Here is a 26,097-nt window from a genome sequence, read left to right as displayed (position 1 = left end):
TGAGAGGTTGGAGGAAGGTTGAGCATGGACATGCTGCTTAAGGGGTTTTGAAGCACACGGGAGCAGTGATATGGGGGCGATAGCTGGGCATAGCAGTTGGGTCAATGTTTGTTTTTTTGAGGATGGGTGTGATGGTGGCATGTTTGAAAGCAGAGGGGAAGGTACCAGAAGATAGCGATAGGTTGAAGAGATGGGTTAGGGCTGGAATAAGCGTGTTAGTGAGGTTGGGGAGCAGGTGGGAAGGAAAGGAGGTGAGTAAGCTCTCCAGTGATGTTGGAGAGGGAGGTTATTAGGGAAGGGCAGAGGTGTGGTTTCTTTTAATAGAAACTGTTTCCTATGTACTGAACTCACTAATATCACAACAGTCAGGTGTATATTGTAAAAACTACACATTTAGGTCTTTTTTCCTTTCCCCTGCAGATTGGATAAATGTACCTTTTGTTATCTTCATGCTTGCTGAGTGGGCGGATTCTTCATGATGTGATGTCATATCAGTCATGTGCAGTGTAAGCCAATCAGATGCACAGAGAGATTCTGCAGCTGCATCCCCCTCCTCCCTCTCTACAGACTAAAGATGCCAGTTTCTCCTAATAAGATGCATTAAAATGTTTTATGTAGTTACATGTAGTGCTTATGTATTAAGAAAAGAAGCTAAAACTTTAGGATTTTATATTACCCTGATTGCAGCAGGGCATGAAGGTCTGTTGACACGGCTGGAGGTCTGTGTGATTTCCGTACACACTTCACTGAAAACAGGAACATTTTAGAGAAAAGGTATATAGCAGTAATACGGCCGTGCGGATGTGCCCTAAGTTTTGTGTTAGATCCTTTGTTCCTGTTGTGCACCTATCACTTTCCTGAAGGTTAAACAGCTTTCATAGACTTGTTGTCCCAGCTTCTATTATTTCGCTACCTGTGATACTTGTTATATTTTATATCACTATTGTGCATCGCTCGCATAACACTAAAGTTTGATTTAAATTTGGTGTAATTCCACAGATGTATTAAATGAATCATCATGTTGAGTAATATAGGATCTTTATATACATCGTCCAGAAACAGAGGGACGGGTCACCAGGGAGTTTGGTCATCATATTCACTCCTCAACATTGACATTGCAACACTCAGAATAAAAAGTCAAAGAATTCTGGAAACCACAGGATGGATAGATAGATTTCATTTTTTTCATAATTTGCAGATCTGTAATAACATTTTCAAAACCTCTAGATTATTCAGTCCGGAGTTTAAGCCATGAAATCCCAGCACGTTCAGCCTCGGCTGCTATCACTGAGGTTATTAATGGTCATTTGAGGAATGTTCTGCTGAATGCACTAAGATGCACTAAGAAAAATCATCAAGATCCTCTGCTGGCAGCTCCTGTGTAATCACCAACCAATGACGTCTCCGCTGTGTTCGATGGAGACAAATCCATAGCTTATATGCAATTGTCGTGCAAATGCTTTTTGTGATTTCCATAATTCCACAAATGTTCCTTCTTGGAGTTGCAGTTTCAGTGTTAAAGAGTGTAATAGTATAACGTTAGATTAGGTATACCTATATATTTTAATTTTTTATGTTACTTTATAGAAAAAAAAATCCTAAAATCCAGTTTTTACTAAGGCTAATATTAGGCTGAAACGTTCTGTTTTTCACTTCTTCACAGGCAGGTATATTGGTAACACAAGATCCACCATTCACAATAGGTGATGTCACAGCTCACCTCCTCCTCCTGGACAATGATTGATAACTGCTCTATAAACAGTAGATAACACAGGATTCACCATTGACAATATGTGGATCCTGTGTAATCTGAAGACTTCACCTTAATGTAACTGTAATTATCAAACTTATATAGACACTGCACATAGATAGCTGTGATCGGGGGGGTCCAGGTCCTGAGACCCCAACAATCACACTAAATACCTTTCTTCAGTGCACACAGAGAGGAGAATTGATCCATACACTTACTATTGAGTCTGTGCACCGCTCTGCTTGTGCACTGCATACAAAAGCTGCGCACTTCAGAATGGTATTTTGTGCAGCCGATTGGGGGTCTCAGCACTAAGAGCAGCAATGTGCAGAGTCTATTATATAAATTGCATAATGATATTTACACTTAAAAATAACGAAAAATTGAATAAAAAAAAAATTGAAATTTATTTTTGCATTTTTGACTTTTGATGAATCATTTGATGCATCCAGATCATTCATTAGAGCAGATTAGTTTCCAGACTAAGAAATCAATCACTGAATATCGTGTGATTTTTTTTTTTTATCAAAAAGTCAAAGATGATAATATTTGGATCAATCAGATATATCATGTAAAAGTAGGGCCCACGGCGCACCCCCGCTGCTCCAACAGTCTCCATCAGGATCGGGAGTGATGACGTACCGTCCATCGTCAACCTGACCAGGGCCGGCTCCAGGTTTTTGAGGGCCCCGGGCGAAAGAGTCTCAGTGGGCCCCCCCTTTAACACATACCCCGATTCATGATCGCATATAAACACAGCCATGTAGTATATAACACTGCCCACGTAGTATATAGCAGCCCATGTAGTATATAGCAGCCCACGTAACATATAGCAGCCCACGTAGTATATAGCAGCGCAGCCCACATAGTATAGAGCAGCGCCACTCACTCAGGCACTGATAGGAGCTCCTCCTGAATATGCCTCATAACTTCAGCAGCACGGCAGCCAGCCAGGGGTGGAGATCAGAGCAGAGAACTGCTCTCTCCCCCCACAAACAATGTCACGCTGGCTGCCTTCTCTTAACCCCTATGTGTGCCTGCCTGGCTGCACTCACTGAGTGATAAGATGCTTGTGTAAGAGCTGGCACATAGGGGTTAAGAGAACGCTGCCAGCATTGACTTTGTAGGCGGAGAGAGCATGTTATCTCCTGCTCTGCTCTCCCAGCTGTATCTATCACAGCATGAGTGGGCCCCCCTCTCTCCCCAGGGCCCCGGCATTTGCCCGCTGTGCCGGGTGCTGACGCCGGCCCTGAACCTGACCCTGTAGTTAATCAGTGTCCACAGGAGATTGAACGGATTGGGGCATCATCACTTCCAGTCCCGGTGGAGTTCACCTGAACAAGCACACTGGAGTCATGGGCATTCATAGGGGAAGTAACACCATATTATAAAAGATATTTTCCTTTTTGCCAATTTTCAAAAACCGGTGGGAAAGATCGTAAGATGCCAATGTAACGGTATCTAGTTCCATTACAGAGAGTGCACGTCACTAAAACTGCTTTTACATAAGGAGAACTACAATATTCCATCATGGGGATGAGCGATAGAAATTTGTACCTATTAACTGCCCCATAAATTGCCAATTGGAGACCAAAATTTGGGAGATGCCACCAAAGGACGAAAAATGAAAAACCCTGGGTGTCGTTTATGCATCATTGCGTCAGGACCAGCACGAGAGTCGGAGCTAGAATGTCCCCTCTGATCAACACTCCAGGAGGCTATCCAATTACCCCATTTTTAGATGGCTTCCTTTAAAGGGATCTTGGCTGTGAAGAACACTCTTTAAATGTCTGAAAAACTAGCCAAAGTGGTCCATTTACTCCAGACCTCGATCTCCTGCTGCTTTGAAATCTCAAAATAGCAAAATGACAAATATAAATTCTCCTGACATTTGGTTCCAGTTTCTTTTATATCTAAGTAACTCGCGGCTCTGATGCTCCAAAGTTTTATGTATTCCCTGAAGTTTTCGCAATTTCAGGCTATTTGCTCTTAAGTGCATGAAGCCCAATATGTTCAAAGGGCTCCCAAATCTTCTCCTGCATAAAAATGATTCTCCACGCAATAACCATATCTGCAGCCAGCAAAATGACCGGCTTGATGTTTTCTCATCTTCTATTTCAATCTTGGATGATTCTGCCACATTTTCATAAGTAAAACCAAAAATTGGAGCCAGAACATATGTTGTTATAAGTGCAATGCATAGGTGCGCATTCACACTGTGGCCATTTAACAAACAAAACCGAAGATAAAAAAACAAAATGAGCAAATACCCTGTAATATTTATTGCCCCTTCATTAAGATCGGGTTACAAACAGGACAGCGTTCTGGGGTTGACGCGTTTCGACTTGAACAGTGGTAAGATTTTATCAGAAACGTTGGCTTTTCTTGTCATTATATTGGATCAATTTTTGGGGGTTTGGTTTAGTCTTTTGTGCTTCGCACTAACAGGGGCATGGATCCCCCTTTTTCTTTATATAGCTTTTGACAATCAGGGATCTTGCCAATCGGAATCCAGGTCCTAATCTGCTCTTATCTATTTTTACATTTGCCGACACATAGTGAGATGAAGTACAAGAGTTAGGGACCATTTCGATTGGGGTGCACCTTATCCAGGTTCGATGGATTTTACTTTTTTTTTTTTATTAAAATCATTTAGGCTAGTTTCACACTAGCGTTTTGAGGAGCTGCGGAGGGCTGCGGACTTCCTCTGTGAAGCCCCGCCTTCGCCCGCTAGCTCCACCTACTTCTGCATGCGGCGTGCATGCGGCCTGCGTACCCATCTTTAACATTAGGTACGCAGGTTGTGCCACTGTATGCGCATGCTTCCGCATGCGTCGTTTTGACGATGCGGAGAAAAAAAAATTGCTACAAGCTGCGTTCTACGCTGGTCACCGCATCGTCAAAATGACGCATGCGGCAGCATCCGCATACAGCAGCACGACCTGCGTACCTAATGTTAAAGATAGGTACGCTGGCCACATTCCGGCCACATGCCGGCTGCATGCAGAAGTAGGCGGAGCTAGCGGCGGAGGTTTGGCTGAGGGCGGGGCTTCACGGAGGAAGTCCACGGCCTCCGCAACACTAATGTGAAACCGGCCTAACTAAGTCCCCGATATTATTTACATGCACTTACTATCTCTTATTACAGGGGATTTGCTCATTTTGTTTTTCTCATAGGTTCACACTTTCATAAGTGCATGAACTCAATCCTGGAGAAAAGTTACCGTAATTAATATTTAGTTATTTACCAAAAGAAGTGAAATTAGGCAGTCCCGAGAGTTTGGTCCCAATCCTAGACTCTGAGACTCAGGTTTGTCTCTAAAGAAATTGTACAGATTTAGGGGGTAGGGGGAAACATGGCTGCTTTCCTCCCAAAGCAACATCACACTGGCTCATGGTCTATATCAGGGGTCCCCAACTCCAGGCCTCGAGGGCCGCCAACAGTGCAGGTTTTCAGGATTTCTTTAGTATTGCATCGGTGGTAATGTGATCATCTGCACAGGTGATGATTCCAACCCCTGTGCAATACTAAGGAAATCCTGAAAACCTGCACTGTTGGCGGCTCTCGAGGCCTGGAGTTGGGGACCACTGGTCTATATTGTCTGGATTCTTTTTAAAAGCCAATTAAGAGTAAAAAAAAAACATTATATTCACTTCACTCCTTACCTGTTCTGGTGCCAAAGATCCAAGCCCGTTCCTCCATTGGCTCGTCTCCTTCTTCCGGCTGCTCTCTTCATTCCTTGGCACCCACAGAGATGGCTATGCCTCAACTGATGTCATGGGTGCCGGAAGATGGAAGAGAAGACTGGAACCAGAGCGAGGAGGCAAATGAGCCAATGGAGGGCTGAATGGGACAGGTGAAGGGCAAAGTGAGTATAATGTTGCTTTATACCTCCCACTCCCCTGTTAAGCTCTGGGTTCTCGATCGATACCTCAGCGCATATTAAATGGCTTTTACTAGTAATTTGATTAAAATTCAACGCAATTCTAATTTCCTGGCAAATGTTGAGCAAATCTGGAAAAACTAATTTCGGCAGAATGAAGCTTACACAATAGGGTACAAGATGGAGGATGATCGGCATAAGAGCAATTTCCGGGGCCAAGACTTATTTTCCCATATGGAGCCCAGATACTCTATATAGTGGCCCCACAAAGAAGTATCTAACGGCACAATGTGCCGAGTATCACATGGAATGATTTCTAACAATATGGCAGCCATTACAGTTTCTACCGTGTTGCATTCCCAGCTTTTCTCAGGCCTCTAGAATTTGCATACAGATGAAACAATTAGGAGTCAGAAATTATTCCTAAAAGTTTTCAAGACAAAAAAAAGGAGGTAGTCTCAAAATTATTCCTCAGAAGCACACTGCTCCTGGCTTCCTCCTTGCCGGGGGGCGGTGTGCTGCCGATGACTGACAGCTCGGACCAGCAGCATGATTGCATCGATGGCCGAATTGTGCTGCAAGCAGAAGCAGCTTTGCCTCTGCAGCATCGGAGGGGCACTAAAGTGGCCAGGTTCAGGGAAGCGCTTGCACATTCTAAAACAAAAAGCTTACATGCAAGTGCTACTTTTCCGGGAGACCATCCACTACTGATGGGCTGCAGCGGAGGCCAGTAAGCTAGGAACCAAGGAGTAGACTATAGAATTTAAAACCCCTTTGTTCTTGAAAATGGAGAGAATTTTTAATAAGAAGTTGGAATGTTGTTAGTTTGTACAGTTATGTTGCAATTTACTCATTTATGATTTTGAGAAAACCTATTAAAATGAAAGGGTCTTCTTTAACATGCTAAAATTAAACTGAGGTCCTCCTCTAATTTCTACTGCTCCACAGATACAGGAACAGTTTTTCTTTTACTTCTGTGCTCCAAAGTTATGTCGCCCTTACTAAACACGCAAATTTTCCCTTCAACCAACTGGGCGTACAGGACTCCTCAGTGGTCATTTGCTCTTTCTTCTGTAATATTGGCCAGTCAAAGCATCGCCAACCCCATGGAGAGTTTCTGTGGTATATTTGCACCATGAGTACTAGGGGGCATAACTTTGAAACGGAAGTTTGCAGGAAAAAAAAAGCTTCCAGAATCTGCAGAAGTGGAAATTAGAGCTTAAAGTAAAAGAAGAATGCAAGATCTTTAAGTTACGGGTGGGCTTTGTGCATCAACACAGTAGCCAATCAGAACCTATAGAGCGGCAGCTTAAAACAAGGAACAGAAGCAAAACAAAACCATTCGGAACTAGAAGAAAAGTTGGTGACAAACTTTTTGAGGGCTCGAATTGGTTATCATACTGGTTGTGGTTGACCTTCGGAAAAAAAAAAAATACCGTATATACAAACTACAAAATGTTAATGACTAAGAAAAAAGAAACAACTGATGACTTGGAGTTTAGGGGTGAAGTTCTTTTGACAGACTAAATCCAGCCTGAATCAATCGTCCATATGATTTCTGGGTTATTTTTTTTTTTCACTTTTGACCAGACTGTTCACGAAAAGTTTTTACCAGGAAAAGCAATTCCTCAGAGATAACACAATGATAGATGCTTTGATTCTATCATCTTTCATAACTTCCATGTCATTGTAAAATTGTATTGATTCGCGTTTCCTTGCAGGGTCAGGAAAGAGATGACTCCGGGGTAGACTGCATCACTAATCATTAGCGGCAATCTATTCTGCCGTCAGCAGATACTGTGATTCACTTTTGTCAGCAAGACAAGTAATACTATTAAATAAGTCCAGAGATGGAAGTTTCATTGGAGATTAATTTACAAGCACTAAATGTATCGGCTTGCCGGGCTCCATCACTCCAGGACTTATTTGCTGAAGCAACATGTCGTCTGAAATATATTGACCGCAAATGACAGAATTGGTAAAGTAATGCGATCAGGCAGTCGTAAAGCTGAAGATGAACTGATTGTTTCCATGTTGGTGCCAATAAAGGTAAATTTGACATCATCGGATTTTAGTTCAGTCGTGTTGGGGCAATACTAAGAGGCAAAGTACAGGGAAGACTTTTAGTTGCACGGACAGTAACCCCATTCCTTCTAACTAGTTGGGATCCAGCAGGATAGTCCCAGATTTGGGGAGCGGTTTTGCTTTTGACTGTGTATTTTCATCCTTGGTATGCGGGAATAGTGGAATAAATTGGTAAAGTGGGCAGCGTTGGCTTCCATCTCCACCTGCTGCTCACACAGAGTGGTCATCTGCTCCTCTCTTTGCGGGAATGTGGCTACATTAGTCATTTCTGTTTTTTTGGCTAGTGGGGGTGGAATAGAGAATCACCATAGTGAGGGGAAAGGGAGACTGTGGGGCATCCTACTGTGTGTAGACGATGAGGGGCATCATACTGTGCGTAAGGTGACATTGTGGTGGCCTCAATGTGCGTGGGGGCACCTTTAACACATCATAGTGAGCGGGAGCCATAAAAGGGGTATTAAACTGCGTGGGGGCGCAAAGGGGGCTTTACTAGGAATACTACTTTTGTGTGGGTGCACAAAAATAAAATTAGCGGGGTTAAGGAAGTAGTAAAGCTGGAAAAAATGAGCATGACGCATTATGTTCCAATCTCCTGTCCTTCACAGTTGGTAGTTATGAGTAATCCACCTCCCATACTTCAACCTGTGTTATCGGTTGGGTTAATGCCTATAGGCATTTGGAATGATCCGGGCATATTTTGTTTTATTTATATCTAATATATAAAGCTGAATGTGTGTGTGTGTGTGTGTGTGTGTGTGTGTGTGTGTGTGTGTGTGTGTGTGTGTGTGTGTGTGTGTATGTCCGGGATTGGCATCTGCACCGTCACAGCTACAGCCACAAAATTTTGCACAGTCACACGTCTGGACCCCGAGAGCGTCATAGGCTATGTTGTGAGGTGAAATTTTAACCCCGCGCTTTCCAATTCACCAAATAATTTTGCCCCTATCTACATAATTGGAAAAAATGAAAGGAAAAGTGTAGGAGGCAAATTGACAGCTGCCAGATGTGAACAAGGGGGACTTAAAGAATGAGAGCGATGGCGCCAAAGAGTATATACCGTACAGTTGCTAAGGTGGGGCCCCGACATGGGATACTCACCACACACGGGGATATGAACACACACACAAAATGCGCCACACTCTACCACATGCTTGAACACATATACCACCCTCAGCACACATTTCACCACACATACACCAACCTCGCCACATAAAAGTCGAAACACAAAAGTTGCCGCTCAAAACTCGCCACGCGCAAAACTCGCCACATGCAAAACTAGGCTCACGCAAAACTTGCACCCGCGGAAAAATTGCCACATGCACAAAATTGCAACACATGCAAAAGTTGCCTCAAGCAAAACTTGCACATACTCAAAAGGCACCACACATAAAACTCGCCACGCTCAAAACTCGCCATGCACAAAACTTGCTGCACACAACTTGCTACACTAACCTGTCACATGCAACTCGACACACAAAAAGTTGCTACACGCATGTCGCCACACAAAACTCATCTCACAAAAGTCGCCACATGCATGTCGCCACACGCAACTCAACACACACAACTTGACAAACGAAACTCGCCCTAAAACACACACAAGTCTGGTATTATCCTTCAAAAATAAAAATCTGATTAATAGGCAAACTACAAGAGCAACAAATGTACCATATAGGAAATACGGCAGCTGTCAGTCACATGACCTGTCTATTATGTGTATGTGTGAGCTAATATATACTGCCAGGGGGGAGGGCTTTCTGTTGGCTGGGGATTTATCAGGCTGCCAATTTAGCTTACAAATACTGAGGTAAAAATACTGACCAAATAACGTGTGAACGAGGTCTGATACAAGAGGAGATGACATACAGATATATGTACAGGTGAGATAACACACAGGTATATACTATATACAGGAGAGATGACACACAGGTATATACTATAAAGAGGAGGAGATGACATACAGGTACATACTATATACAGGAGGAGATGACCTACAGGTATATACTATATACAGGAGGAAATGACATACAGGTATATGCTATATACAGGAGATGACATACAGGTATATGCTATATATAGGAGATGACATACAGGTATATGCGATATATAGGAGGAGATTACATACAGGTATATACTATATACAAGAGGAGATGACACAGGTATATACTATATACAGGAGGAGATGACATACAGGTATATACTATATACAGGGGAGATGACACATGTATATACTGTATACAGGAGATGACACAGGTGTATACTATATATAAGGGAGATGACAAACATGTATATACTGAGGTGAAAATGAAAAGGTGTGAGTGCAAAATGAGAGGAGTGAGGGAAAATAGTGGTGTGATTGGAAAATGACAGATGTGAGGTCGAAATGACAAGTGTTAGGGGGAATGAGAGGAGTGAGGGGGAAAATGAAAGATGTGATAGGGAAAATGAGAAGCGTGATGGGAAAATAAGAGAAGTGAGGTGCTATAACTAAACACAGATATTTACTATGCCCAGGCAACGCCGGGCTCTTCAGCTAATATATATATTTATATATATATATATATATATGTGTGTGTGTGTGTGTGTGTGTGTGTGTGTGTGTGTGTGTGTGTGTGTGTGTGTGTGCGTGTCAGGAGATCCCTGACACTTACTGCTGAAGTCTAGGGGCTTCTGAAGTCAGGTCCACCATCGTAAGCTAATCGATAGACAATACTAGACTTCACATTTCACCATCCTCATGGTGGGCTTGGACTTTAATACAGCAACCAATCTGAACAATGCCAAGCTTCAGCTTAAAATCTGGGTGAGGACTATAGCCGCAACTTGACCTAATGGACAATGCAACAGTAGCTTGCCTTAGGGAAGCCCTAATAATAAGGAAAAACTAAAAATTAACTAAGAGACAGAATAAAACTGGCAAAATAATGACCATAATTAGACACCTTTACCCTGATTCTAGTGGTATGGAAGATTCTGGAATAACCTGGGCACCTCCTGGTATATAGTTACATACGTATAGTTGGCATCTATCCATCAACTCAACTAGTCATCCTTCATCTTATACGTCCATGAAGTATGGAAATTTCCAATAATCTGAAACCTAATTGGTTCCCACTGTGCTGGATTATCGGGTTTTTACTGTTCAGAATGTTTCAGCTCTAAATGAATACACAAAGCAGAAATCGACGAGTCCTCCTGGACCTGGCGAATAATTTTTTTAACGAAGATAGAATTCCCTAAAAACTAACTGTTCTCCGTTCATATCGGTGAATCTTGCTGATTGCTTCCAGTCCTGGCACCAGATTTGCTCATTAAGAATCGCATTTAGCAGATTACGACCACTATGCTTTCCATATCACTGCAACGTACCGCGGGAAGCCTACAATCGTTTAACTTTCTGAATACCAAGTATTCCCCAAGCTTCCCGCACTCTGCAGATAGAAAATGAGGCTGATTCCAGAGCGCGAGGCAGGGAACTATTGCTTTATTTAGTTTTTAACCAGTTTGTGTTTTGTTTTTTATATATGTAGAGTCATCTTCCAACATAACTTGTGTCGGCAAATATAGGTAATACTTACGACATTGTGATGCGGCATACAGTTATATGAAAAAGTTTGGGCACCCCTATTAATCTTAAGCTTAATGTTTTATAAAAATTGTTTTTTTTTGCAACAGCTATTTCAGTTTCATATATCTAATAACTGTTGGACACAGTAATGTTTCTGCCTTGAAATGAGGTTTATTGTACTAACAGAAAACGTGAAATCTGCATTGAAACAAAATTTGACAGGTGCATAAGTATGGGCACCCTTATTTTCTTGTTTTAAATACTCCTACCTACATTTTACTGACTTACTAAAGCACTTTTTTTTGGTTTTCTAACCTCATTGAGCTTTGAACTTCATAGCCAGGTGTATGCAATCATGAGAAAAGCTACTTAAAGTGGCCACTTGCAAGTTGTTCTCCTGTTTGAATCTCCTCTGAAGAGTGGCATCATGGGCTCCTCAAAACAACTGTCTAATGATCTGAAAACAAAGATTATTCAACATAGTTGTTCAGGGGAAGGATACAAAAAGCGGTCTCAGAGATTTAACCTGTCAATTTCCACTGTGAGGAACATAGTAAGGAAATGGAAGAACACAGGTACAGTTCTTGTCAAGGCCAGAAGTGGCAGGCCAAGAAAAACATCAGAAAGGCAGAGAAGAAGAATGGTGAGATCAGTCAAGGACAATCCTCAGACCACCTCCAGAGAGCTGCAGCATCAACTTGTGCATTGGTCAACTATACAACGCACTTTGCTGTTGTGAATTCTGTGGTCACAAGTGGTATTGCAGTCTCTGGGCGTCCTCCCTCAGGTGTTTTGGTGAGCTCGTTGGCTGCCTCGCTATTTAGCTCCACCTGAGTCTGTCTTCCTTGCTCCTTGTCAATGTTCCAGTGTTGGATCTGAGCTACTGCATCTTTCCTTGGGCCTGCTGCTCTGCTAGATAAGTGCTTCTAGTTTGTTTTCTGTTTTTTCTGTCCAGCTTGTTATTATCTTTTGCTGGAAGCTCTGAGAAGCAAAGGGGTGCACCGCCGTGCTGTTAGTTCGGCACGGTGGGTCATTTTGCCCCTTTGCGTGGTTTTCGTTTTAGGGTTTTTTGTAGACTGCATAGTTCTCTTTGCTATCCTCGCTCTGTCTAGAATATCGGGCCTCACTTTGCTGAATCTATTTCATTCCTACGTTTGTCTTTTCATCTCGCTAACAGTCATTATATGTGGGGGCTGCCTATTCCTTTGGGGTATTTCTCTGAGGTAAGTCAGGCTTGTATTTCTATCTTCAGGCTAGTCAGCTCCTCAGGCAGTGCCGAGTTGCATAGGTAGTGATAGGCGCAATCCACTGCTGCTTCCAGTTGTGTGAGGACAGTTCAGGTACTGCAGTCTACAGAGATTCCACGTCTCAGAGCTCGTCCTATTGTTTTGGGTTTTTGCCAGATCTCTGTATGTGCGCTGATTACTGCACGCTGTGTTGCCTGATTGCCAGCCATAACAGTACAAGGAGCCTATTCAATGATTTCCAATAGAGGGAAAAAAGAAATCCTGACATCATTTTTTTTTCTTGGCTCTGTCTTCAGTCTTTTTTTTCCCCTAGACATTAGAGTGCTTCAGGACACAGCTGTGGACATGGATATTCAGGCTCTGTGCTCCTCAATGGATAATCTCGTTGTAAATGTACAAAAGATTCAAGATACTATTGATCAGAAATCGATGCTAGAACCAAGAATTCCGATTCCTGATTTGTTTTTTGGTGACAGAACTAAGTTCCTGAGCTTCAGAAATAATTGTAAGCTATTTTTGGCCTTGAAACCTCATTCTTCTGGTAATCCTATTCAACAGGTTTTGATTATTATTTCTTTTTTGCGCGGCGACCCACAGGACTGGGCGTTTTCTCTTGCACCAGGAGATTCTGCATTGAGTAATATTGATGCATTTTTCCAGGCGCTGGGATTGCTTTACGATGAGCCTAATTCAGTGGATCAAGCTGAGAAAAATCTGCTGGCTTTATGCCAGGGTCAGGATGATGTAGAACTATATTGTCAGAAATTTAGAAAATGGTCAGTACTCACTCTGTGGAATGAATCTGCACTAGCGGCTTTGTTCAGAAAGGGTCTCTCTGAAGCTCTTAAGGATGTAATGGTGGGATTTCCTATGCCTGCTGGTTTGAATGAGTCTATGTCCTTGGCCATTCAGATCGGTCGTCGCTTGCGCGAGCGTAAATCTGTGCACCATCTGGCGGTATTGTCTGAGAGTAAGCCTGAGCCTATGCAGTGCAACAGGACTATGACTAAAGTAGAACGGCACGAACACAGACGTCTGAACAGACTGTGTTTCTATTGTGGTGATTCTACTCATGCTATTTCTAATTGTCCTAAACGCACTAGGCGGTTCGATAGCTCTGCCGTTATTGGTACTGTACAGTCCAAATTCCTTTTGTCCATTACCTTAATGTGCTCTTTGTCATCATATTCTGTCATGGCGTTTGTGGATTCAGGCGCTGCCCTGAATCTGATGGATTTGGATTATGCTAAACGTTGTGGATTTTTCTTGGAGCCTTTGCGGTGTCCTATTCCGTTGAGAGGAATTGATGCTACACCTCTGGCCAAGAATAAGCCTCAGTACTGGGCCCAGCTGACCATGTGCATGGCTCCTGCACATCAGGAAGTTATTCGCTTTTTGGTACTGCATAATTTGCATGATGTGGTCGTGTTGGGGTTGCCATGGCTACAAACCCATAATCCAGTATTGGATTGGAACTCTATGTCGGTAACCAGCTGGGGTTGTCAGGGAGTACATGGTGATGTTCCATTTTTGTCTATTTCGTCATCCATTCCTTCTGACATCCCAGAGTTCTTGTCGGACTTTCAGGATGTATTTGAAGAGTCCAAGTCTGATGCCCTTCCTCCGCATAGGAATTGTGATTGTGCTATCGATTTGATTCCTGGTAGTAAATTCCCTAAGGGTCGTTTATTTAATTTGTCCGTACCTGAACACACCGCTATGCGCAGTTATGTGAAGGAGTCCCTGGAGAAGGGACATATTCGCCCATCGTCGTCACCATTGGGAGCAGGGTTCTTTTTTGTAGCCAAGAAGGATGGTTCGCTAAGACCGTGTATTGATTACCGCCTTCTTAATAAGATCACTGTTAAGTTTCAGTATCCCTTGCCATTGATTTCTGACTTGTTTGCTCGGATTAAGGGGGCTAGTTGGTTTACTAAGATTGATCTTCGTGGTGCGTATAATCTGGTGAGAATCAGGCAGGGAGATGAATGGAAAACGGCATTTAATACGCCCGAGGGTCATTTTGAGTATCTGGTGATGCCGTTCGGACTTGCCAATGCTCCATCTGTTTTTCAGTCGTTTATGCATGACATTTTTCGTGAGTATCTGGATAAATTCTTGATTGTTTACTTGGATGACATTTTGATCTTCTCAGATGATTGGGAGTCTCATGTAAAGCAAGTCAGAATGGTTTTCCAGGTACTGCGTGCTAATTCCTTGTTTGTGAAGGGATCAAAGTGTCTCTTCGGTGTGCAGAAAGTTTCATTTTTGGGGTTCATCTTTTCCCCTTCTACTATCGAGATGGATCCGGTTAAGGTTCAGGCCATCCAGGATTGGACTCAGCCGACATCTCTAAAAAGTTTGCAGAAATTCCTGGGCTTTGCTAATTTTTATCGTCGCTTCATCTGTAATTTTTCTAGCATTGCCAGACCATTGACCGATTTGACCAAGAAGGGTGCTGATTTGGTTAATTGGTCTTCTGCTGCCGTGGAAGCTTTTCAGGAGTTGAAGCGTCGTTTTTGCTGTGCCCCTGTGTTGTGTCAACCTGATGTTTCTCTTCCGTTCCAGGTCGAGGTTGATGCTTCTGAGATTGGTGCAGGGGCGGTTTTGTCACAGAGAGGTTCTGGTTGCTCAGTGTTCAAACCATGTGCTTTCTTTTCCAGGAAATTTTCTGCTGCTGAGCGTAATTATGATGTGGGCAACCGAGAGTTGCTGGCCATGAAGTGGGCATTCGAGGAGTGGCGTCATTGGCTTGAGGGTGCTAAGCATCGCGTGGTGGTTTTGACTGATCATAAGAACCTTACTTATCTTGAGTCTGCCAAGCGCTTGAATCCTAGACAGGCCCGTTGGTCGTTATTTTTTGCTCGTTTTGATTTTGTGATTTCATACCTTCCGGGCTCTAAAAATGTGAAGGCAGATGCTCTGTCTAGGAGTTTTGTGCCCGACTCTCCGGGGTTATCTGAGCCGGCGAGTATCCTCAAGGAAGGAGTCATTGTGTCTGCCATCTCCCCTGATTTGCGGAGAGTGTTGCAGAAATTTCAGGCTAATAAACCTGATCGTTGTCCGGCCGAGAAACTGTTCGTCCCTGATAGGTGGACTAGTAAAGTTATCTCTGAACTTCATTGTTCGGTGCTGGCCGGTCATCCAGGAATCTTTGGTACCAGGGAGTTGGTTGCTAGATCCTTTTGGTGGCCGTCTCTGTCGCGGGATGTGCGTGCTTTTGTGCAGTCCTGTGGAATTTGTGCTAGGGCTAAGCCCTGCTGTTCACGTGCCAGTGGGTTGCTTTTGCCCTTGCCGGTCCCGAAGAGGCCTTGGACACATATTTCGATGGATTTCATTTCTGACCTTCCCGTTTCTCAAAAGATGTCTGTCATTTGGGTGGTCTGTGATCGCTTTTCTAAAATGGTCCATCTGGTGCCCTTGGTTAAATTGCCTTCCTCCTCTGATTTGGTGCCTTTGTTCTTCCAGCATGTGGTTCGTTTACATGGCATTCCTGAGAATATTGTTTCTGACAGAGGTTCCCAGTTTGTCTCAAGGTTCTGGCGAGCCTTTTGTGGTAGGATGGGCATTGACCTATCTTTTTCCTCGGCCTTCCATCCTCAGACTAATGGCCAGACCGAACGAACCAATCAGACCTTGGAAACATATCTGAGATGTTTTGTTTCCGCTGACCAGGATGATTGGGTGTCATTTTTGCCGTTGGCTGAGTTCGCCCTTAATAATCGGGCCAGCTCGGCTACCTTGGTCTCTCCATTTTTCTGCAATTCTGGGTTCCATCCTCGTTTCTCTTCAGGACAGGTTGAGTCTTCGGACTGTCCTGGTGTGGATTATGTGGTGGACAGGTTGCAGCAGATCTGGACTCAGGTAGTGGACAATTTGACCTTGTCCCAGGAGAAGGCTCAGCTTTTCGCTAATCGCAGACGCCGTGTGGGACCCCGACTTCGTGTTGGGGATCTGGTTTGGTTATCTTCTCGTCATATACCTATGAAGGTTTCCTCTCCTAAATTTAAACCTCGTTTTATTGGTCCGTATAGGATTTCTGAGATTCTCAATCCGGTGTCTTTTCGTCTGACCCTCCCAGACTCCTTTTCCATACATAATGTATTCCATAGGTCGTTGTTGAGGAGATACGTGGCACCTATGGTTCCATCTGTGGAGCCTCCTGCCCCTGTTTTGGTGGAGGGGGAATTGGAGTATATTGTGGAGAAGATTTTGGATTCTCGTGTCTCTAGACGGAAACTCCAGTATCTGGTCAAATGGAAGGGTTATGCTCAGGAAGATAATTCCTGGGTTTTTGCCTCTGATGTCCATGCCCCAGATCTTGTTCGTGCCTTTCATGTGGCTCATCCTGGTCGGCCTGGGGATTCTGGTGAGGGTTCGGTGACCCCTCCTCAAGGGGGGGGTACTGTTGTGAATTCTGTGGTCACAAGTGGTATTGCAGTCTCTGGGCGTCCTCCCTCAGGTGTTTTGGTGAGCTCGTTGGCTGCCTTGCTATTTAGCTCCACCTGAGTCTGTCTTCCTTGCTCCTTGTCAATGTTCCAGTGTTGGATCTGAGCTACTGCATCTTTCCTTGGGCCTGCTGCTCTGCTAGATAAGTGCTTCTAGTTTGTTTTCTGTTTTTTCTGTCCAGCTTGTTATTATCTTTTGCTGGAAGCTCTGAGAAGCAAAGGGGTGCACCGCCGTGCTGTTAGTTCGGCACGGTGGGTCATTTTGCCCCTTTGCGTGGTTTTCGTTTTAGGGTTTTTTGTAGACTGCATAGTTCTCTTTGCTATCCTCGCTCTGTCTAGAATATCGGGCCTCACTTTGCTGAATCTATTTCATTCCTACGTTTGTCTTTTCATCTCGCTAACAGTCATTATATGTGGGGGCTGCCTATTCCTTTGGGGTATTTCTCTGAGGTAAGTCAGGCTTGTATTTCTATCTTCAGGCTAGTCAGCTCCTCAGGCAGTGCCGAGTTGCATAGGTAGTGATAGGCGCAATCCACTGCTGCTTCCAGTTGTGTGAGGACAGTTCAGGTACTGCAGTCTACAGAGATTCCACGTCTCAGAGCTCGTCCTATTGTTTTGGGTTTTTGCCAGATCTCTGTATGTGCGCTGATTACTGCACGCTGTGTTGCCTGATTGCCAGCCATAACACTTTGCACAAGGAGAAGCTGTATGGGAGAGTGATGCGAAAGAAGCCGTTTCTGCAAGCACGCCACAGACAGAGTCAGCTGAGGTATGCAAAAGCACATTTGGAGAAGCCAATTTCTTTTTGGAAGAAGGTCCTGTGGACTGACGAAACCAAGATTGAGTTGTTTGGTCATACAAAAAGGCGTTATTCATGGCGGGCAAAAAACACAGCATTCCAAGAAAAACACTTTCACAGTTAAATTTGGTGGAGGTTCCATCATGCTTTGGGGCTGTGTGGCCAATGCCGGCACTGGGAATCTTGTTAAAGTTGAGGGACGCATGGATTCCTCTCAGTATCAGCAGATTCTTGACAATAATGTTCATGAATCAGTGACAAAGTTGAAGTTACGCAGGGGATGCATTTTTCAGCAAGACAATGATCCAAAACACCGCTCCAAATCTACTCAGGCATTCATGCAGAGGAACAATTACACTGTTCTGGAATGGCCATCCCAGTCCCCAGACCTGAATATCATTGAACATCTGTGGAATCATTTGAAGAGGGCTGTCCATGCTCGGCGATCATCAAACTTAACTGATCTGGAATTGTTTTGTAAAGAGGAATGGTCAAAAATACCTTCATCCAGGATCCAGGAACTCATTAAAAGCTACAGGAAGTGACTAGAGGCTGTTATTTTTGCAAAAGGAGGATCTACTGAATATTAATGTCACTTTTCTGGTGGGGTGCCCATACTTATGCACCTGTCAAATTTTGTTTGAATGCAGATTGCACATTTTCTGTTAGTACAATAAACCTCATTTCAAGGCAGAAACATTACGGTGTCCAACAGTTATTAGATATATGAAACTGAAATAGCTGTTGCAAAAAAAAATTTTTTATAAAACATTAAGCTTAAGATTAATAGGGGTGCCCAAACTTTTTCATATAACTGTATATGAGCATCTTGTCCAGTTCCACTTCTGCCTCATAAGCTTTTAAATGCCAATCTTTGCAAGAATAGATTGGGACAGAAAGATGAAGTGACTTGTGATGTCTTCTGATTGGCTGGTTGTATGTAACTAATTGTGAGTGGAGCAGAGCACCCCTCTGAAGGGCGGAGGAGAGAAAGTGTGGTGTTCTATGGCTGGTTCCATTATAGGGGCATTATAGCTCTATACTTGTAGCTTTGTGACTGGCACTATTATATGGGTCTAGGAAAAGCTCTATTGTAGAGACAAGGAAGCTGGTACTTTTATTGGGCACTGTGATGGTCAGGAGTTAAAGGGGTAAAGCTTCCACCAAGTTGTCATATGACGTATGGAGACTTGCAGGACATGCAATGTTCCAACTTCCTGGGAAGCATTGTATGGCCTATAAGTCTTCTTACACCAACTTGACACTCTCCAAGGATAAGCTGTACCCCTAAGACACCCTGTCACAGGCCTCTCATACAGCCAAATTAGATCTTATACTTTGTACTGATGACGGGCTAATACACCAAAATGAAAGTCTGCAAATGGAGATTTGGGGTCTTATCCCAAGTTATGCGGCAAGGCCCGTTAAAGAATCGATATTGACTTTTAAGCTCCAAAAGGTGGTCAGGAATTTGAGATGAAAAAAAAAACAGTTCTGCGCAAATTAAATTTGTTTAAGATTTTACAAGAAAATTGGATTTGATAGAAATCAATTTTTTTTTTGTGATTTGCATAATAGAAACATAGCAAATAGGAATTGAGATGGCTAACATTTTGCCAAATGTTAAAAAGTTGGGGTTGCGGTGGGAAAAATTTATTTAAATTATTATCACCTTGCATAGGACTTCAGCTGTCCCGCAGCTCAGCCCCGCTCCAGTCTGTTCTTGTCTGCATTCTTACAAGATGTTCCAGTATCTTTGGCATTGATTAGGTCTGGAGAGACCCAAAATATGATGAGGTACAATATTAAATTTAATTTCCCAAATTTCAACAAATCTACAAAATTTGAATTTCAATAGATTCGCCCATCACTATCTTATTGAAATGTGCACAATGTAGATTCAAACGGAAGGCAGAAAAAACACGAAGGAACTCCCCTGGCTTTCTCTTAAACAGCTTCATCAAGTTGTCACCTACAATGGCTTCAAAGACTCCCGAAGGAGTTCCCGGAGGTGCTGATCACTAGTTGGCAGCTTTGCCTTCACTCTGCTCCCATTTCTTCCCAACGCATCTCACTAGAGTGAATGTGGAGGCCATGTCAACTGCCAAAGCTTGTCTTGGCTTGGTCATACAGCCCTCACATTGAGGGAAATGTGTTTTGGGTCATAGTGGATAATTGTTTGTGGTGTAACTAGACTAAGTGTTGACCAGATGTATGGTGGTGGCTGCAGAATGCAGTGGTGGCCATGCTGAATACGTGGGCCTTGAATTTTTCTAATAAAACACCAACTCTGTCACCAGCAAAGTCCCACCACCACCCTACATCATCACACATGAAGAATCCATCTGCTCACCTTTTCTGTGTCTCATTGTTTGGTACCAAAAATACCAACTACCAAATTTGAACTCCTCAGACCACAGTACAGATTCCACCCATTCAATCAGTCTCCTCTGGACAGGGGATGGTGAAAAGTGCCTGCTGCTTGGTGTCCGTGCATTATTTATGAGGGCTGTTATTTGTAGTGCTGTCAATTTGTTGTTTCTGAGACTTGCAACTCTGATGAACTTATCCTCTGTTGGAGAGGAAATTCATGGTCTTCCTTTTTGGGGCATTCCTCAGGAGAGCTAATTTCACCATTGCGGACAGACTGACGTTTATATCTTAAAGCAATGATGGAATGTTGATTCTCTTTACTTATTGGAGTGTTCCTTGTCTTATCCTGGCTTACAACAGCTCTGGACTAGGACAGAGCTCAGCCTTGTATGGAGCTGTGTAACCATCAGGTGTGTTTTGTAGAGCCAATGCTAGTACAATCACTTTCTGAAGAAGGGTGGTTTCACAAATTAACTCATGATGCAGCTTACTCGTTTACAGGAGATCATTCCAGGTGATGACATTATATAGGTGCTTGAAAGAATGCCATGGGGGTGTAAAGCGGTCATTAGAATAAAAGGAGGGCAGCGTGAGGACTCTAAAGTGAAACACACATTCAGGCTTGTTTCACACATTTCTTTACTCCTTGTTTCCATACCTGTTTCTTCATAATTTTGCTGCATTCAGTCTGAATTTAAAAATGTGCACATTCCAAAAAGAACAAGAAAAACTATTGCATTAACAGGGGTGTCCAAACTTTTGACTAGTACCGTATGATGCGGTAGAAGCAAAATATGTCATAAGTCAGCCATTGAGCATAACGGCAGGCCATAGTAAAGCATATGCCACCAGAACCGTGGACACCAGTTTTGGCCGTCAGGTGAATGTGGGCTTAGGACTATGTTTGACATGTGCAGGCGCTAAATGAGTTTAAATAATGAGATGTAGATATGACATAATTAATGGAAATGATCAGTGAAAAGGAGTCGCCATTTTTCTTTACCTTGATTGACCCTTTAATGTGACCCACAAGTCAAAACAAAAAATCTTTCCATACATATGACATGTGCTCCTAACACATCTGCTGCCCTCTCTACGCTACCTCCTGCCACCATACCCTTTATTCTGGAGCATTGTCGTCTATTTCACTGAATGGTCATCACTGTCTTTGAAGTTATCATGTAGAATGCTGCTTGGAAGTTTAAGACACACCCCTTCCTCTGATTGGACTAGCTCTGCTGATGATGCATGTGCTGGTCCTATCACAGCGCAATGATGAGGTAAGAGGTGTGTCTTAGACTTCCTAAGTCCCATCCTTTGCCATGGAGAGCGCCGTTTGGTAGTCTGAGACACACCCCTTCCCCTCTGATAGGACCATCTCTGATGATGTCGTCTGTGCTGGTCCTATCAGAGTACAGTAAGGCAAGAATGGGTGTGTCTTAGACTTTCTAACAGCAGCCAAGTGTCAGACAACAAAGACTATTGGTGAGGCAGAAAAATTGGTTCCAGATGGGTGTAAAGTGAGGCAGGAAAGGGCACATGGAAAGTATTATGTAGGACGGCCATACGTGTCCCATTTTACATATGTTCCAGTGTTGACTGTAGGGTCACTGTAATGTGTGCCATACAGTGCACGAATATTACAGCCATATGGTGTCCAAATAACACTGATATAAGGTGTACAAAGAAGCACAACTGTCCAGTCAATGAATTCTGAAATATATCCAGTCTTACCAGAGGTTTGGGTACCTGGTGTTGAATTGGGGGTATAATCATGGGGGTACATAGTGGGTGCAGGATGTGACCCATGAGTGGGGACCCCATTAGACATTTCACATTGTAGCACAAGCGTCAAGTCATGCCCCTAGGTGTGAGTTTTGGGTGCTAAGGTTATCAAAGGTCAATGGTGGCACGGGTAGAAGCAGGTATGGGGCCCGGTTTTATTTTTGGTTTTTGAGGGCTAGGGTCTATTTAATAAGGGAATATTTTCTTTTTTTTCATCCTCGCTGAACGCATACGGTACTATGTAGGTGTTAGTGGCACTACACAATACATCACACAATGAGCTTTTGCTGCTCGTTCATTAGTCAGAAGATTAAAAATCAATATAGACACAAGTCTCAAAAAAAAAAAAAAACCCAAAAAGCTCGGCCAGCCCTGATGGGTATTGTTAAACCTGTCTGCCTTCTCCAACAAAAGAATGTCAATTCCCTCTTCTAATTGATGTAAAACACATTCATGTTATTAATCTTGCAGGACGGCACATCGGAGCGACAATAATATCACTGAATCTCGCGGCCACAGATGCTTTTGTGAAATTCATAAGCTGAGCCAAGACACAAATTACTCAAGTTTTGATAAATGCTTTCAGATCTGCATGCTCGGACAGATTAAGTGCGGTGATTTTTCTTTTGAAAGTGAATTTTTTCTTAATTCTCTTGTAGTTTAGTATTAAAAGGGCTTGAAAAAAAAAATGTAGTTAGGTGGGGGAGGGGGCTTACACCTGAGTAAGGGGCTTTAAAGATGCACTATATCAGGGGTGTCAAACTGCATTCCTCGAGGGCTGCAAACAGGTCATGTTTTCAGGATTTCCTTGTACTGCACAGGTGATAATTTAATCACCAACTCATTATTTGTGTAGGTGATTAAATTATCACCTGTGCAGTACAAGGAAATCCTGAACACATGACCTGTTTGCAGCCCTCGAGGAATGCAGTTTGACCCCCCCGCACTATATTATGTGAAAGGGGTCCCTAAAGGGTGATGCACTCTGAGAAATAGGCAATAATACTGCTATAATAACCCAGTCTGACTCACAAGGTTCTCTCTGATGAAGAGATACAAAGTGGCCAGGAAAAGCACACAGAAAAATTATTCTATATAAAATATCAATTGCAATTTTTATTAATATACAAAAAAAGTAACACAAAAATTAATATAAAACAAATGGCTCCAACGTGAGGAACACTAGTGGCTATGAATCCCATTAAACATTCACTGTAAGCAAGTATAAATTGCAGGTGAGGACGCTGGAGAGGTTTTTTTCTGATGACTCTTCCATGAAAGCCATATTTGTGCAGGTGTATCTGAACAGTAGTACAATGTACCACAACTCCAGAGTCTGCTAAATCTTTCTGAAGGTCAAGCGAGGATTCCAATTTGCCTCTCTAGCAAATCCTGTGAGCAGCTTTTACTGAAATTTTGCTTGGTCTTCCCAACCTTATCTTGACCTCCACTGCTCCTGGTATCTGCCATTTCTTACCTACATTTCAAACTAATGAAAGGGCAGCTTGAAATGGCATCTATTTTTTGGCACAAGGTTAGAGGAGGCTGGGTTTTTATAAAGCTGGTAAATTTGCATCACCCGACCTTTCCTAACAATGATTGTGAATAAGCCATAACCCAAACAGGCTAATTAAGGTGTGAAACCTTGGTCAAAGTTATTGGAGCACACAAATCGCCAAGGGTGCCAAAACATTTGTATCAGCCCATTTTGCAATTTTTTTTAAATGTAAAACAATATTTTTTGCCTAAAATACGAAAGGAAATGTGTCATCTTTTAACTTTAGGCCTTTTAAAGATTATTTAATCTTCAGCTTGCTTGACGGTTTACAAAAAGAGTAATTTTGACGAGGGGTCGCCAAACTTTTACATGCCTCTGTTCATCTGGTATAAGTTCTATCAGTCTTGTGATTTCTAAAGTCCCACAACTTTTTTTTCCTGCAAAGTGTGTGTGTGTGTGTGTGTGTGTCTGTGTGTGTGTGTGTGTGTGTGTGTGTGTGTGTGTAGAGCAGGCACTACATCAAGAAGTTATTGATGAAATTTCATGTAATTAATTTAAAATTGTTTTCTTTCTTTGCAACAGATTTTATGTGATCAGGAAATTCCCCGCACCACAAACGCACTGAGGTGGGACGACAAGGACACCTCTGAGAACTTGTTGGGCAACGTTGCCCACTCCCGGCTCCACAGCCCTCTCCGTCTCTTCGTCAAGCAGTCAGCACTTCAAAGACAAGCCCAGCTTTCTTATTTCGACACCACAGAACACTTCTGGAACTGGCTGTCCAATGTTACTCACACTCAAGAGTCTTTGGTACGAACTAAACGTCGGCCCATTGTAAAAACGGGCAAATTCAAGAAGATGTTCGGCTGGGGAGATTTTCATTCGAATATTAAAACTGTCAAGTTGAACCTTCTCATCACGGGGAAAATCGTGGATCACGGAAATGGAACGTTCAGCGTTTATTTTCGCCATAACTCGACGGGACTTGGGAACGTTTCGGTGAGTCTCGTTCCTCCTTCCAAGGTGGTGGAGTTCGAAACTTCTGCTCAGTCGACTCTGGAAAACAAGGATTCCAAGTCCTTTAACTGTAGGATTGAGTACGAGAAAACGGACCGGGCAAAGAAAACTGCTTTGTGCAACTTTGACCCTTCTAAGATCTGTTACCAAGAACAAACCCAGAGCCACGTCTCCTGGCTGTGCTCAAAGCCCTTCAAGGTCATTTGCATTTATATCGCTTTTTTCAGCATAGACTATAAACTTGTACAGAAAGTTTGCCCCGATTACAATTACCACAGTGAGACGCCATATTTGTCCTCCGGATGACCCGTGACTATCCTTTACCCTGCGGCGCCCCATGAGCGATGATCAGAGAAGACCTTCTAATGAAGATACTTTGTGCTTCTTGAACGGGCAATGTTTCTTAAATCAGGTGGACCGAAAAAAAAAAAATTATTGTAACAGTGTTTAGACTTAATATATTTCGAATTGTTTCTGTAATTTTTAAAAAAACAACATAGGGAATAAATGCTAAAAAGGAACACATCAATAGTATCAGTATTGTGAGGATTCTGTGCGATAAAACGTGTACCTTTAGGCTTACATTCACACGTTGAGGGTTTTTTTCCTTTTTGCCACGATCAGGACCACAATCTTGCAAAAAAAGAAAAAAGCAACGAGTGAATTCAGCTTTAAATAGAATCTGTAGGCAGGTCGTTGCTATGGAATCCAACAGCAGTATGTAGGGACTTAATCCCTGATTCCAGTGATGGGTCACTTATTGGGCTGCTTGGTGCCATTTTGCAAAAATCCATGTTTTCTCTGCTATAGATGCAGCAGTGCTTCGAATGCTGAGCTGTGTTTAACCCCACCCACACCACTGATTGGCCGCTCCCTGTGTACACTGTCAGCAAACTGCCAATCAGTGGTGTGGAAGCGGGGTTACACAGATTAGCTGGACTATCAGGCATGAGAAACCTAGTCCTGCAGTGATAATCTCCTGCTGATAAAACACCAATTGTCTAAAAAAATTACAGCAAGCTGCTAAGCAAGTGACATCCCTGGAATCGGGGTCTCTGCCCCTACATTTTGCTGCTCTCGGATTAAATAGCAAAAAACATGCTGATGGATTCTCTTTAATGGAACACTCAACTTATAGTACACTGGTGCAGTAGCTTTACTAGACAGATACTATTAGCAATTCCATATGGTTGACAAGTGACGATAAAAAAGTATTTGTGGGGCTCAGAGGGTTTTCTGGACTCATCCTATAGAAGAACAGATCTGCCTGAAACATTATTTCCATGGAATATTAGATTGGAGGCAACCGCACAGAAAACGAAGAGGACAGTGACTAAGTTCAGCGTGGCTTTGATACTGTTGAACCTTTAAATGTCCTGAAATTCCCTTTTGTGCAATATAAATAACTCATGTTTGAAATGAATTGTTTGTTTTATTTTGATATATTTTGTGTTTTTGGGGACAGCATTAGAGCGGAATTACTATAACAAAGTATCATTATGCATGGTAATCAACAATTAGCAGCCAAATCAACAATTAACTCTGATCTGAAGGTCAGTATTGAATTCTGCAGTTCACGCTGGGAGCATCAGACCTACAAACAGTTATGATTTCACTCATTAAATTTGAGACTAATACAACCCCAT

General features: G+C 42.9%; 1 protein-coding gene across 1 annotated transcript in view; it reads left to right on the top strand.

Annotated features, from left to right (window-relative positions):
* Positions 1-25,874, top strand: part of NXPH2 (neurexophilin 2) — a 111,463-nt gene extending 85,589 nt beyond the window's left edge. Inside the window, exon 3 of the mRNA XM_069732879.1 lies at positions 24,017-25,874. Within this exon, the coding sequence (XP_069588980.1) occupies positions 24,017-24,757 (741 nt within the window). The 3' untranslated portion in view covers positions 24,758-25,874. The remainder of the gene's footprint in view (positions 1-24,016) is intronic.
* Positions 25,875-26,097: the final 223 nt, after the last annotated feature.

The sequence above is a fragment of the Ranitomeya imitator genome, chromosome 7, assembly GCF_032444005.1.
Source record: "Ranitomeya imitator isolate aRanImi1 chromosome 7, aRanImi1.pri, whole genome shotgun sequence".
Classification (NCBI taxonomy): Eukaryota; Metazoa; Chordata; class Amphibia; order Anura; family Dendrobatidae; genus Ranitomeya; species Ranitomeya imitator.
This window is presented reverse-complemented; position numbering and strand designations above follow the sequence as displayed.